General features: G+C 31.2%; 1 protein-coding gene across 8 annotated transcripts in view; it reads right to left on the reverse strand.

The window, feature by feature from the left end:
* Lrrk (Leucine-rich repeat kinase) overlaps positions 1–14,056 on the reverse strand; it is a 297,360-nt gene that overhangs the window by 137,241 nt on the left and 146,063 nt on the right. For all 8 annotated transcript variants that reach the window (XR_013032330.1, XR_013032331.1, XM_076517601.1 and 5 more), the window contains 4 exons: positions 13,369–13,601; positions 12,858–13,156; positions 6,440–6,560; positions 3,159–3,326 (listed from right to left, as the gene is read on the reverse strand). Coding sequence is in view for 6 of the 8 variants with exons in the window: in XM_076517601.1 (XP_076373716.1) it covers positions 3,159–3,326; positions 6,440–6,560; positions 12,858–13,156; positions 13,369–13,601 (821 nt within the window). In the remaining 2 variants the exon portion in view is untranslated. The remainder of the gene's footprint in view (positions 1–3,158; positions 3,327–6,439; positions 6,561–12,857; positions 13,157–13,368; positions 13,602–14,056) is intronic.

A 14,056-nucleotide genomic window follows, 5' to 3' on the forward strand; every position in this document is an offset into this window, starting at 1 on the left:
AGTCTGAAGATTTGGGGTATCTGGATTTTCAGAAAGCAACTGACAAAGTGCCATATAAAAGGTTTGTAAGCAAACCTATCTCTGCAGATAATCTTTCCCCAAAGGTTTTAAAGGAGGTCAAGAATTGGATATGTGAGCCACTTGCCACAATTTTATGTAAGTCCTTGAATAGTGGACAAGCATGAACAGATTGGAAATTAGTTAATATCACTCCTATCTTCAAGGGAGGTAATAGAAGTTGCCCCAGTAATTATACACTTATTAGTCTTATATCAGTTTTTAAAAATCTGATGAATGATGGTTTGCAAAGTTATTTAACAAAATTTTATTGGATAGTCAACATGGTTTCATTAAGAGAAAATCTTGCCTTACAAATCTTGACATACTTTGAAAATGCTACTGCACATGTAGATGAGGGTAAGGATGTAGAGATTTGATGTATTTGAAATTTCAAAAAGCATTTGACAAAATGCCACTTAAAAGGCTTGTAAAGAAACGTATTTCTTTTAGGTGTGGAGGATAAGTTAACTAATTGGATAGAAGAATGGCTTGATGGAATAAAGCAGAGAGTTATTATAAATGAATATCAGTCAAACTGGATTAATACTGCAAGTTGTACACTTCAGTGCTAAATTTGAGGGCCATTGTTCTTTTTGATTTACATTAATAACATAGATGAAGAAACAGTCAAATACGTTACTTAAATTTGTTGGTGATATTAAGGTTTTGAGTGTTGCTGACCATGAAGAGGATGCTGCTGCTTTACAAAAGGATTTATATCATTTAGTAAGTTATGCAAATATATGAGAGATGGGTTTTAGTTATGATATATGCAAGATATTGAATGTGGGTTATCATAATTTGTATTATAATTTGGATGTGAATAACCTTAACATTGTCATGAAAGATAAAGAACTTGGTGTAATGGTTGATGAGTCTCTTAAGTCAACCAAGCAGTGCACTGTTGTTAGTGGTAGGGCAAACAAGATTTTAGATTGTATCTACAGAAATATTAAATACAAGTGTAAAGAGGTTATAATTTCATTTTATAGGTCACTGGTTAGGTTATATTCGGAGTATTGTGTTCAGTCTTGGGCTCCTTACCTCAGAAAAGAGAGCGAATTGTGCAAAAAGGTTCAGAGTTGAGTTATTAAAATGATACATGGGATGGAAGGGTTGTCATATAAGGAGATACTAAGATCCTTAAAATTGTTTTCTTTTGAAAAAAGAAGAGTTAAAGCAAATCTGATTGCAATGTTTACGATTGTAAAAGGAATTGATAATGCTGATGAATCAATATTTTTCATACTTAACAGCAAGAATTATAGAACTAAAGAACAGAAACATAGATGCAAGCAAGGTAGAAGCCATCTTCAGCAACAATAATTTTATTTTTCATATAGAGTAGTTGGCCTATTAAATGAGTTGCCTTCAAATGTTGTGGAGGCAGTAAGTTTAAAAGAAAGCTTGATAGATATATGAATGATAAGGGCTGGCTTTAATTGTTTCATTTTACTTAATAGTATTAGTTTGGCTTAGAGGATGGGACAGCCGAGTTGGACCAATAAGTTCCTTGTTACCCCTAATATTTTGAAATGTTACTTGATGTAATGTGCAAAGTGAAAACTTTAAAAATACTTAAGTTCTGAATTCTACACAGCTTCGAGGAGTATCACCTGTAAATAATACCTTTATAGATTTTTTAAACTTTACCTGAGCATTTCAGTGTAAAGTAAATAAAGTGTTGTAAGTAGTATTTTATGGTTTCTGAGAAAACTAGAAGTTCTCACAGTGGAGAACTAAGGATTATAATAGAAAGATTGCAAACACTTAAGAATAAGCCACAAATATGGGAATTTTTTAAAGTTTCTTTTGATATTTTTTTTTACTTGTAACTCCCTTTTTGTATTGTGTTTGCTTAAAAGTGTATGTGTGTGTTTTCTTATAGCAAAGCCACATTGGCTATCTGCTGTGTCCAATAAGGGGAATCAAACCCATGATTTTAGTGTTGTAAATCTGTATACTTACTGCTGTCCCAGCTAAAGACTTGCTTCAAAGCCACAGAAATATTCTTCAATGAGAATAATTTAGGTAAGGATATTCAGGATTAGTGAATACAGTAAGCTATGGTTTTGTGACAACAAACTACTCAGATGACATAAAAGCATTTTTGTGTATTAATAAAGTTTTTAATAATGTTAGGAAAACAGAGATAGGTTTAAAAAATCAAAGACCAAAATATGAAATGCTATAAACTAATTACTGAAAACAAAACTATTGAAGACAAAGTAAGTTAACTTTATCAATTATATAGCTCGAAAAATGTTGCCTGTATTGGTGTATGCCTTGGACACGAGTGCAAGTTGCACTCTTAATTGTTAACACTTTACTGTTCACTAGTATTTAATGCTATTTTCATTGCTACATAACTGCTTCAATAGATACAAATTTTAATAAAAGTAAAATATGTTATAACATATTGGGTACATAAAATGGAACTTTCTGAACAATAATATATAAAAAACACCTTAGCATTTTCCATTAATTAATTTCATTGCATGTAAGTGTTTGAATGAAGAGGTGAAAAAATTAGTATGCAGATCAATATAAACACAATTTTTGATTTATTGAAAAAAATGTACTGGTTATACTTACATGAATTTAGGCACACAATAAAAATACAAGCAGAAACTATAAGACAAAAGAAAATTATCTTTTTAATCTCTGTTTAAGAACAGCATTTCAGAACAAGTTCTGAAAATTTACAACTTAAAACGATATACAAATACCATGTTAAATCACAATTTTTTTCAAGCAATAATTACATATAATGTAGAAACTGTGTAGCAAATGTAATGCAATTAGGTTAACCCTTTTATGCATGAGAATAAAACAAACAGAGGCGTAACAGTGTTACTCTACTAGTTCAGAAAAAATTAAGATTATTCAATACGTTTCCTGATTTCAAAAACTTTTACAACCCCAAAAGACTGATAGAAGTATCTTTACATCTTACATTATAAGTGAAATTAATTTATGTGCTATATTCATGATAACATTTACAAAATGTGATTTTAAATACTCTCACTAAATTGTAAGATATTTCTTATTCAACAACAAATTTAAATGTACTTCTTATAAAGCAAAAAAGATAGTACCTGTCCACCAAAATCCCAGGTACGAAACGTAACAGGACCATAACTGGGTTGACCTCGAAGTTTCTTCTCATATATCCAGTCTCCAACATCAACACCAACTGTCGAAATACTGACACCTTTCGCTGTTTTCAAGTTGATATGTTTGTTTCCCATTCTTTTAGCCCAATGCTACATAAAACAATGAAAATTATGGGTGTTTAAAATTATCTTAAAAACATAATAAAAATAACTTAAATATTTATTATCCTCTCAATTCAATGTTAAGTACAAATAATTTTCTAAGTTAAATTTTTAGTGTACTACTGAATGGAACACCAACAAAAGCAATTTTGAAAATTAACACTCTTGTGCTCCAGCAGTAAAAACAAAAATAAAAATAATCAACATTATGAATTTGATATTCTTTAGCACTAAGTAGGAACTATATGAAAAATATGTTTAAATGTCTGAGGTACTTGGCCCAGTGCTAAGTCGAAACCCAGAACAATACATTTCCTGTGATGATGAAAAAACCCATTTGAAGAGAAAAATATATACATAAAAAAAGGCTGGTATAGGTAGAGAAAGCTCTATGTAGAGGAGGGAACAACATTTCAATCTTCTTTGGTCATCTTCAGGTTCACAAAGAAAGAAAGAGGTAACTGACCGATAGCTGACCATATGTAGAGGGCATGCTTAGATGTTGGATCATATTTATTAATATAGATATATAGGTGTTCCTTTGTATTGGTTTATTTTGGGCTTGAGTTGTTGTATAAGTAAGGCTTCTTTAACTTTGCATTTATGTTTGTTTCGTTATTTAGTATTTGGGTGTTTTCAACGGTTATGTTATGTTTATTTGATTTGCAATGTTCGAAAACATGTGAAGGTGATTATTTGTGTTCTGTGAATCTGGTTTCCATTTTTTTACTTGTTTCTCCAACATAGAAGTTGTGGCAGTTATCACATTGTATTTTATAAATAATGTTGGTGTTGTGTTTGTCAGTGTAGTTTTTACATAGTATAGACCTTAGTTTTGTGCCTGGTTTTTGAATAAATTTCATATTAACTGGAATGTCATATTTTGTTGTTTTTGCCAAATGTTTGTTATTTTTCTGATGTCGGGAATATGTAGTATGCAGCAGTATATGGTTTTGTGATTTTTTAATTCATGGGATATATTTAATTTTGTTAGTTGATTTTACTTTTTGTCTAGTTATGTGCGTATAATATTAGTTTGTAAAGGAAACTTATTGGTGTTGATGAAGTATTGTATTATTTTGTCTAATTCATCGTTAATTTTATCTGGTGAACACAGTTTTATGGCTGTGTTTATTTGGTTTCTTAGTATGTTGAGTTTTGTTTTGTTTCATGTGCTGAGTCCCAAGGAATGTATAATCCAGTATGAGTGATTTTTTGGTGGATTCCTGTTTTAAACTGTGTATCGGTTCTTGCAATTTGAGGTTAAGAAATGATATTTGATTGCTTTCTTCCTGTACACATGTGAAGTTAATGTTGGGATGTATAGAGTTAATGTGATTGAAAAAATTAAATGTGTGTTCTATCAAGTGTTTTTTTAATCATAAATAATATGTTTTGTTGCTTGTATTTTAAAACAACAGATGACGCCACTAAAATTTTATAGTAACCTCATTTATCTTTTTATTTCGCACAAAGCTACACCAGGGTTATCTGTGCTGGCTGTCCCCACTTTAGCACTGTGAGACCAGAGTGAAAGCAGCTAGTCTTCACCATCCACCGCCAACTCTTTGGCTACTCTTTTATGATGTCTTTGAGTGGCCGAACCTCTGACATTGGAAACATCGGAGAGGGTTTGGAATGTATGGTCGTACCCTGCAAATTAGAAAAATTAGAAAAATGAAAAACTCCATCTTTGCGAGTGGAGATGCGCCTCACTGCAGAAACTCCTTGAGTGGAGAGACCAGCGAGAATCTCTGACTTGGGACATTCTTCAAATCCCTCTGAACAATAACTCCTCGTGATGAATTCAAGGTAGCATGAGGGGTAACCTCAATAGGTATATCCCCAATTGCTGTTGAATTCAAGAGGAGTTCACTGTGGTGGGTTATGGATGTTTCAACTAATATGTCTCCAGATCGAAGCTTCTTTACTGACTTTGGAGAGCCAGCAAGACCCTCTACTCCCTTCTAAATAAAAAAGGGGGACAATTGCCCTAAAGGTATTTCTGAAAGAGAATGTAATATAAGAAAATGAGGTACATGTGTTACAGATGTTGAAGATTGCTGCTCAGAGTCTTCAAGACGTGGTCGCTTACCTATTGACTGTTTTTTCACTATTTTATTTAAATTCTTTGAAGAAGGATCCATAGGAAAAAAGAAAAATTTCCATACCCACTGACCCCACCCACCATGAAGCCCTACCAGGGGATGCACTACAATGTCATGCAAGGACAATGCAGCAACGCCAGGGTTTCGTGAGCACTATACCCAAACACCAGCATCAGGCAGAATGTCCACAACATCCGTTGAGAACTTCCAACACTGGTACGGTACTTGGTTGACTCTAGCCTACGTAGACCAGCCGATTGACCCAAGGGGGGCCATCCAAAGGCTGCCCGTCTACAGGAATTCAAGGCCAAAGTGGTGTGTTAGGGTTGGACCCCTCAACCACTAGGATTCTCTCTTCCCCTTCACGGGTCGCCACGCACGGCAAACACGTGGGTGGATGTTTAGATCCCAGAGGAGGTAAACTGGGAACAGAACCTTCCCTGGGAGGTCCCCTCACCATGTACAGGAATCCACATCGAGGGGACAAGTAGATAAATGGAAACCAGTTTCGTAGAACACAAAAAATCACCTTCATATGTTTTCGAACACCACAAATCAAATAAACACAACATAACCATTGAAAACACCCAAATACTAAATAACGAAACAAACATAAATAAACACAAAATTAAAGAAGCCTTACTTATTCAACAACTCAAGCCCAAAATAAACCAATACAAAGGAACACCTTTATACCTTTATATCAATAAATAAAATCCAACATCTAAGCATGCCCTCTAGATGTGGCCAGCTATCGGTCAGTTACCTCTTTCTTTCTTTGTGAACCTGACAATGACTGAAGAAGATCGAAACATTGTTTGCTCCTCTACATAGAACTTTCTCTACCCATACCAGCTATTTTTACATATATAAATACATTTCCTGGTTTAACTTTTCATTCAATACAATAAAATAAGAAATGAAGCAAAATGCTAAGTTTTATAATAAAATATCATAAAATGTTTTGTATAGGTGAATTAGCACTGAATTTACCTCAGGAGGTTTTCTTTTGTATGTTCCAGTTCCTTCTTGCCTAAGCTGTTCCAACAGAGATGTCTTTCCAATTCCTTGAACACCAACTATCATCAATTTCATACGAGCATATGCCTTGGAACTAAAAATTACCAAAGATTTGTATTTTTATACCATCAAAATTTGCATTAGTTTAATGTTCACAACAGCTAATGTGAAGTCAAGACAGAATCCACAATAACCACATCACTTGAAATCATTTGAGTAGGACTAAAGTAAATTAACTTATAAGACCTTTTGTTTTCTTTTTAACAGCTATATCTTTGTGTGCCAGCAATTCAAAGTGCATATATGATTCAATTTTATAACTCCACCAACATACCATAAAATTAAAATTATTATGGATAGGATTAGAATAAGTTAATATACAAAGTCTTGAGCACATATCAATTATAAGGATTTGACCTCCTGAGCCCAAAGCCATAATTATATCTCAAATTGGTCAAGAGGTGACAAAGTTATGAGCTAAATGTCTCTACAGAATTGAGGAAAAACAAGACAATTGTACATTTCACAAATAAATCATTTATTATGACCATGGTTTCCCCAGTAAAGGCATTACCAAGTAGACTGAAATGTTTTGTAGCAGAGTTTATACATATGTTGAAGAAAGAACCAAAAGTAATCTTGACACACACCTACAGACAAGTGAGATAAGTGAAAACAAGGCTAAGTTATTTTGGTCTTTCAGAACTTTATCTGGATTTGTTTTTAGAAATCTGTTTGTTTCTAAAATTTCCAGTCTGTCTAATTTTTTATCTTGTTCACAGATATGTAAAATTTGGCATTTATTTTTCCTGAAAAAATTGCTTTTAGTTTCAATAAGGTAGGATGCAAAGGTTGAATATTTCTTAATTTCCACCTTCTAATGTTTTTCAATTTTCATTTCTGTGGAACATCCCTTTTGATCTATATATATACACAACTGTAGTCTTGACAACTGAATTGGTAAACATCACTATTTCTTTTTTTAATTCTATTGTTGTTGTCACACAACATCTGTCCTAGATTGTTTTTACTTTTTATAGTGAAAGGCTGTTCTGTAGATTTCTTTGTTATGTGTATATTTTGTGAGGTTTTTTTCCAATGTAGTTATTCTGAAACCTTTTTATCTACAAGTGTATGGGTATACCAATTTTAAATTTATGGCTTTCAATTTTTTTAAACAACAAACTGTTAACACTTTCTCAACCTGTCACATGTCAAAGGCCATGCCATCATGCTTGTGAACTCGCATTCAAAATTTTATTGAACTACTATTTTATGAATTTATGTCAATAAGTTTGGAATTCAATTGTAGATTACAAGTCAAACTTTAATACTATATATGAGTTAACTTCTTAATTCAAAAGTAAATATTAAAATCTAAATATAAATTGTAGTGAGTAACACAGTATGCTGAATCCAGCACCATTTAAAATTAGATGTTTATGATGTCAAAATACTAAGTCTATAGTTTTGTACAAATTATAAACTGGAGTTATCAATATTAACAGGCTAGAATATAAAACAATAGCCTTCTATCTTTTTATTTTGCTCAAATATGGTTTATGTACTGAATCAAACACAGTGACCCCATTTATCTCTTTCCATTTTTGTAAACATTCCCTTGTATACACTTACTTCAATATATGGCATGTGAATTACTAATCAACAGTTTATAATGTCACCGGAGTGGTTTTCTCAGCCATTTTAATCTTTGAAAAGGTTACCACATTCTTTCGATCCAAGATTTCAAGGAGGAGGGTTATATCTTTAGTCTGCTTGAAGTTTCATATTTTTTAAAATCTAAATACATCTTAGTTACTTAGCTTAATAAATTATAGTGGAGTTCTATGGTATCAGTGTCGTTATTTACGATTTGTTTGTTTATATACATATATATAAAATAATAATTGAGATGTGACTATATATTACAAAATACTAGTCCATTAAAACACAGCCAAGACAAGATCACTTTGTAAAGACTAAAGGTCAGTTCTATATTATTAGGTATGGTAATATGAGTGCATCTCTCATCAATGCAATTTATATAATGTTAACTATGTACGACTGGAAGGTCAATATAATAAAAAATAATAAATATATATGTAAATATATTGTGTTATAAAACTTAAGCTACTAAGAATAAATACTTGTATTTTTGCATTATATTATGTAGTCAATCTAACAGGAAAAAAGTATAATTTATATTTATTTCCTTTTCTTTTTAAATAATGATTACAGCTTGGTCAAGTAACGGACCCCACATAATTAGAGTATAGAAAACAAAATATAGTCTCACTGAAAACAAACATTTGAAATGTATTTAGGAAGTTTTAAGAGATTATGCAAATGATATTTGATATTTATGGGAGGAATAATAGGTTTTTAAAATTTTATGATGAAATTGCTTTGCTCTCAGACTAGTACAAGAAGAGGTTCTATTTTCACAAAAAATCTTCAGTAAAAATATTTCATTAAAAATCTGATATTTTGTAGACAAAATACTTGTAATCTTTACTAGAAGTCTAGCAAATTTTGTGAAGATACATATGCTATATTATAAGTTATAATGCAAATATGTAATGTGTGCACTTGAGATTTTTTTTTATCAAACTTAGGTTTAAAACCAATTAGATCTTTGAAAAAAGCATTTATAATGCTTAATGACTTAGCTTTGAGTTCATTAACCATGCTTTTGCTATTGTTCAACAAAGATTTAACATTTTTATTGAAGGTTTTTTTTTGGGTAGAAGTCTGGTCTGTAGGTTTCTTTGTTCTCCGTTATATATTTTGTGAGAAGGTTTTTCATTGTAGTTTACCTTAAACTATTTATTCTTCTTGCAATTTGGTGCAGTGTTTGTGTAGAGTGACTTTAAATTTATGGCTTTCAGTTTTGTAAACAATGTCTTAATTAACTTTGTCACAATAAATGATATATTTGTGAAATATATAGTTGTCCCTGAATTCTACAATAATGGAGTTTCACCAAGTACCAACAATTTCAAGTATCAATTAAATAAAACAAGCTAGTACAGCATGATCAACCACCTTGTGCAAAAGACTGAAAATGAAACAGTGATTAGCAAGTCAACACCTTTAGTTCAAAAACAAGTGTGTGATGTGGAATGTCAATCCAAAATACATCTCACTCAAGACCAAAAACATTCAAGTTCAGCCAAGAAAGACCTGAAATAAGCAAAGAAGATTTCTGATACATAACACTTATTTTAAGCAGAAAAGAAAACTGGATTATCTGAAGAAATGTAATAATTATTCAAATCTATTAGAATATTACCATTTAAAATTCCATCCTAAGTTAGTAAGCCTTTTGAAATCCAAGTTCATAATAACTGAAAATATCGAGTTATTAAAGATTAAAATATAACATATTATCCCAAAAGCAGGTTCAGTGTAAAACACATTGTGCACATTGTAATAGATATAAAGGTAGACTGAATTCTGAATCTGACTCTGTAACAACGAATATATGCTCTAAAACCACTCAAACTCCTTCTGAAAACTATGCTAGAAATGGAGATTAGGAGTCCATGCAGATAATATCTATAAACTCTAAAATTAAAAATGACAGTTTAGTAATCACAAAAGTAAACAAAAGTAACATGATTGTCGTATTTGAAAAACAAGATTATCACAGTAAAATTGACAATATTCCTGATTCTAACAGTTTCATGCTCCTAAACACACACCATCACAACCTTCAACAAAAACATTAAATCTTTGCTGAATAACAGCTAAAGTCCGCTTCACAAACTTAAAGCTAAGTTGTTAATCATTATGAACACCAACCCACCAGATCTGTATGAACTTCCTAAGCTACACAAAACAAATATCCCTTTTATACCTTTTTTCCCTATATTAATGCTCTCTATTACAAAATAGCATGGAAAGCCAAAATATTTTCAAAAGTCTAACTAGTTTTAAACCAAAGTTTGGTATAAACATTCTTTGAAGCTTGTAGAAAAAATTTAAAAATGTAAAGATATGTGAATAATGCCAAAATTATTTCATTTGATGTTTTGTAGTATGTTAACCAGCATGCTTATTAGTGAATGTAAACAAATGGTTAGTAAAGTAATGTATACAGGAAAAGTAAACCCTGTTCTAAATGAAATATTAAAAGCAATAATAAACACCTGCCTTCATTAGAACCATTTCATATTTAATGACCAAATACATAAACAGAATAATGAGTTAGTTACGGGTTCCCGCCTCTCTACATGTTCTGTCCCAAGGTTTGTCCATAATGTTAGACACTGATGGTGACACTGTCCACCTTGGTAATGTTTTTAGTTTTTTTAAAGGCCATTAATATTTTTAATGGCATTTAAGTTTGTTTTTTTTAATTTATACACCTTATTACCAATTTTTTAATGTGGCTCTCTTTTAAAAATCACAGTTCATCTAGTTTGATTTGAAATCAGAAACTGACCGTAACATTAAATAACTTGAAACCAGGACTGGAAAGGCCAACTTCAGGTGACTGATGGTGGTTTTTGTACTTACCGGTTAATCTTCCTGGCGAGTTATGATAATTACAGTTATGCTACAGAAAGTGCTTTACAACTTGAATTACTGTAGTTTTTCTCTTAACGTTGTAGACTAGAGGTTAACATTGATTTTATGCTATTTGTGTTTTTAAACTTTGTTTTGTGTTACCTTAATTTCCTTTTATGAACTTAACTAAATTTACTTTAATTTTAACCTTTTACAGGATGTTTGGTGCAGTTAGCCTAGCAGCTTTGTGCCATAAAACACTAAATCAACCAACCAACCAACCAACCAACCCTCCTCTCTTCTTTGTTTGCAAAAGTTTTCATGTATAATTTAGTAAATAGACTGTTCAGTGTTGAAAATAATGCAAAACATGTTAAATATTGATATTATAAATACAAGTCCCAAACATCAACATATTTCAAGTTCACAAAACAAATTTATTATAATTACTACAGAAATTTGATGAAAATGGGAACATTAGTATTTTGGACTTGAAAAATGACATATATTCCTTCAAAGTCTTCAAAAAACTAATTTATAGTGACACCATAACACATGCTTCTCTGAGGCATCCAATATCTTCCAAACTTCCCATGTTTCATAGTTTGTTACACAGACTTATCACTATACCCTTGCCATCTGCAAGTTATGAAGATTATTAAAAACTATAAAACAAATTGCTGTTAACAACGATATTACAACCAAGTTAATTCACACATTGTTGTTTAAGAAATTGGAAGCCTTAAATTTCACATTAATATACCCATGCACTGTACTAAACACAAAATGAAAAAAAAAATGGTTGAAGAAGCCAGACTGGAAAAACCTTCTCACAAAATATATAACACACAGAACAAAGAAATCTACAGAGTAGCATTCTTCTGTAAAAAATAAAAACAACCCAAGAAAAATGTGCAACAACAAAGACAGAATCAAAAAGTAGAGAAATAGTAGTGTTCATCAATTAACTTGTCAAGACTGCAATAACAGGACATTTCATGGAAATGAAAATTAAAAAACACTCTAGAAGATGGAAATTAATAAAAATTCAACTTTTGCATGACACCTCATTGAAACTGAACACCATTTTGCTTCAAGAAAATAAAATTCAAAATTTTACATATTTCTGTAAAAATAAAAAGTTAAATAGTCTGGAAACTTTAGAAATAAATAGATGCCTACAAAAAAAAAGTTAAGATAAAGTTATAAAAGACCAAAATAACTTAAGCTCTTCACCACTACTTACCCCACTTCTGATTCTTTTCTTAAACATACACACACACACACATAGACCCTGCTAGAGAATATTTCAGTCAATACCAGATGGTGCCTTTACTGGTAAAACCATGGTCAAAATAAATGATACAGTCATGAAATGTCCAATTGTCTTGTTTTTCCTTAATTCTGTAATGATGCAGATTCACCAAGTACTGACAGTTTTAAGTATCAAGTATATAAAAGCTTGTACTTAAAAAAAAAAAATCTTCACAGCCTTTCTATTAACTGCTAGGGAGAAGTGGTTAAATAAAAAAAGACACAAAACAGAAACTTAATGATTTATAAATTTATGTTAACTGCCATCAGTGTATTCAAAATAAGCTTTAAGTTTAATATTAAATTTCAAGTTAATGTTTTTTGCATTTAAAATCATAATTGATTCCATGAACAGTTATTACAGGTCACACAGAGCACAAGAAAATAAAAATTCATGTTAATAAATATACCAATAGCAAATAATTTAGGGATTTTGTGTTCAGACAAAAATAACCTATTAAATACTTCAAAGTATCTGAACTTGCATTAAAAAATATTTCTCAAAAAGAGGTCTAAAAGTTTCATATATATGGTAGTGGGCCACATGATCTACAATAAAACTTACTCTTCTAATATAGATTTCAGGTATCCAATGATATCCATAGTCTTATACTTCTTGCTTTCAATCATACTCTTTAGGGGATCATTCAGGTTACAGTCTCGAGTATTCAAGTTCCACAGTTTGCTTAAAAGTCCCATCTCTGGTGGCAACTTACAGATAGCAATGTTGCCACTGATATTTAGCACTGACAAATTAGTCAGATCACTAATCATGACAGGAATTTTTTGTATCTGATTGTTTCCCACATCCAACATTGACAGGTTGGGAAAAAGCACTCTGCTTCTTACAGCACCCTGAGAATCCTTGAATGACAAATAAATATACAACAGCTTGAAAATAAAGAAATAACCAAAATAACAAACAAAAAATATTTTCAATTAATTCTTTAAAAAAAAGACAAAAATTACTTTTTAATATTATTACCTCTTATAAACCTCGTCTGCTCCATATCCATTAAGTAATAAGGTACATGTTACTTTTTTTTTTTTAAATCAGAGATTTACAACAGACTTACTCTACTTGAAATTGACATTGTATCAAATGAATCTTGAGATCTACTTTCCTCTTCTTCAAAACATCCTTCATCCTCAGCTGTCAACAACAGTCTAGTTAGTTGATTATCAGCAAGAATTAGTGTTCTGAGGTTGTCTAATCGATTGTGACGATGATGAATACACAAGTGTGATGATGTACCTGATATTTGGCTACCAAGGTTGGAATTCCGTAATCTGTTAATTTCTCTTCTGGCTATCAGATATAAAGGAAATTATAAATGATTCAAACAATATATGCACACACATCAGAAAAAAATAATTATTTGTAAATTCAAGACTGGATTCAAAGATTCAGGTAAAAATTAGACTTAAAATATAATGTATTTCTTTTTTTCTTATTCATTAATCAAGATCTTGTTAAGGTTTTAACAATGTGTACATGTCTTCTAGCTGGTAGTGAAAAAATAATAACAAATTTGAAAATATGCCACTCAATCATTCAAATTCAGACAGCTTGTTCATATTTTTGACTAGCTTATGGCTGATCTTCACAACACACAGTTGTTGTCATATATGCAAACAAAATAAACAGAGAAAGCAAGGAATTTCAACTGGCAGTGATTGTATTGTGTTAAGTGTATCATTCTGTGGCTATGTCTAATCAAAACATGGATGTGGAAAAAAACCAAAACAAATGTGATGTACCAA

This window comes from Tachypleus tridentatus, chromosome 8 (genome assembly GCF_004210375.1).
Source record: "Tachypleus tridentatus isolate NWPU-2018 chromosome 8, ASM421037v1, whole genome shotgun sequence".
Classification (NCBI taxonomy): Eukaryota; Metazoa; Arthropoda; class Merostomata; order Xiphosura; family Limulidae; genus Tachypleus; species Tachypleus tridentatus.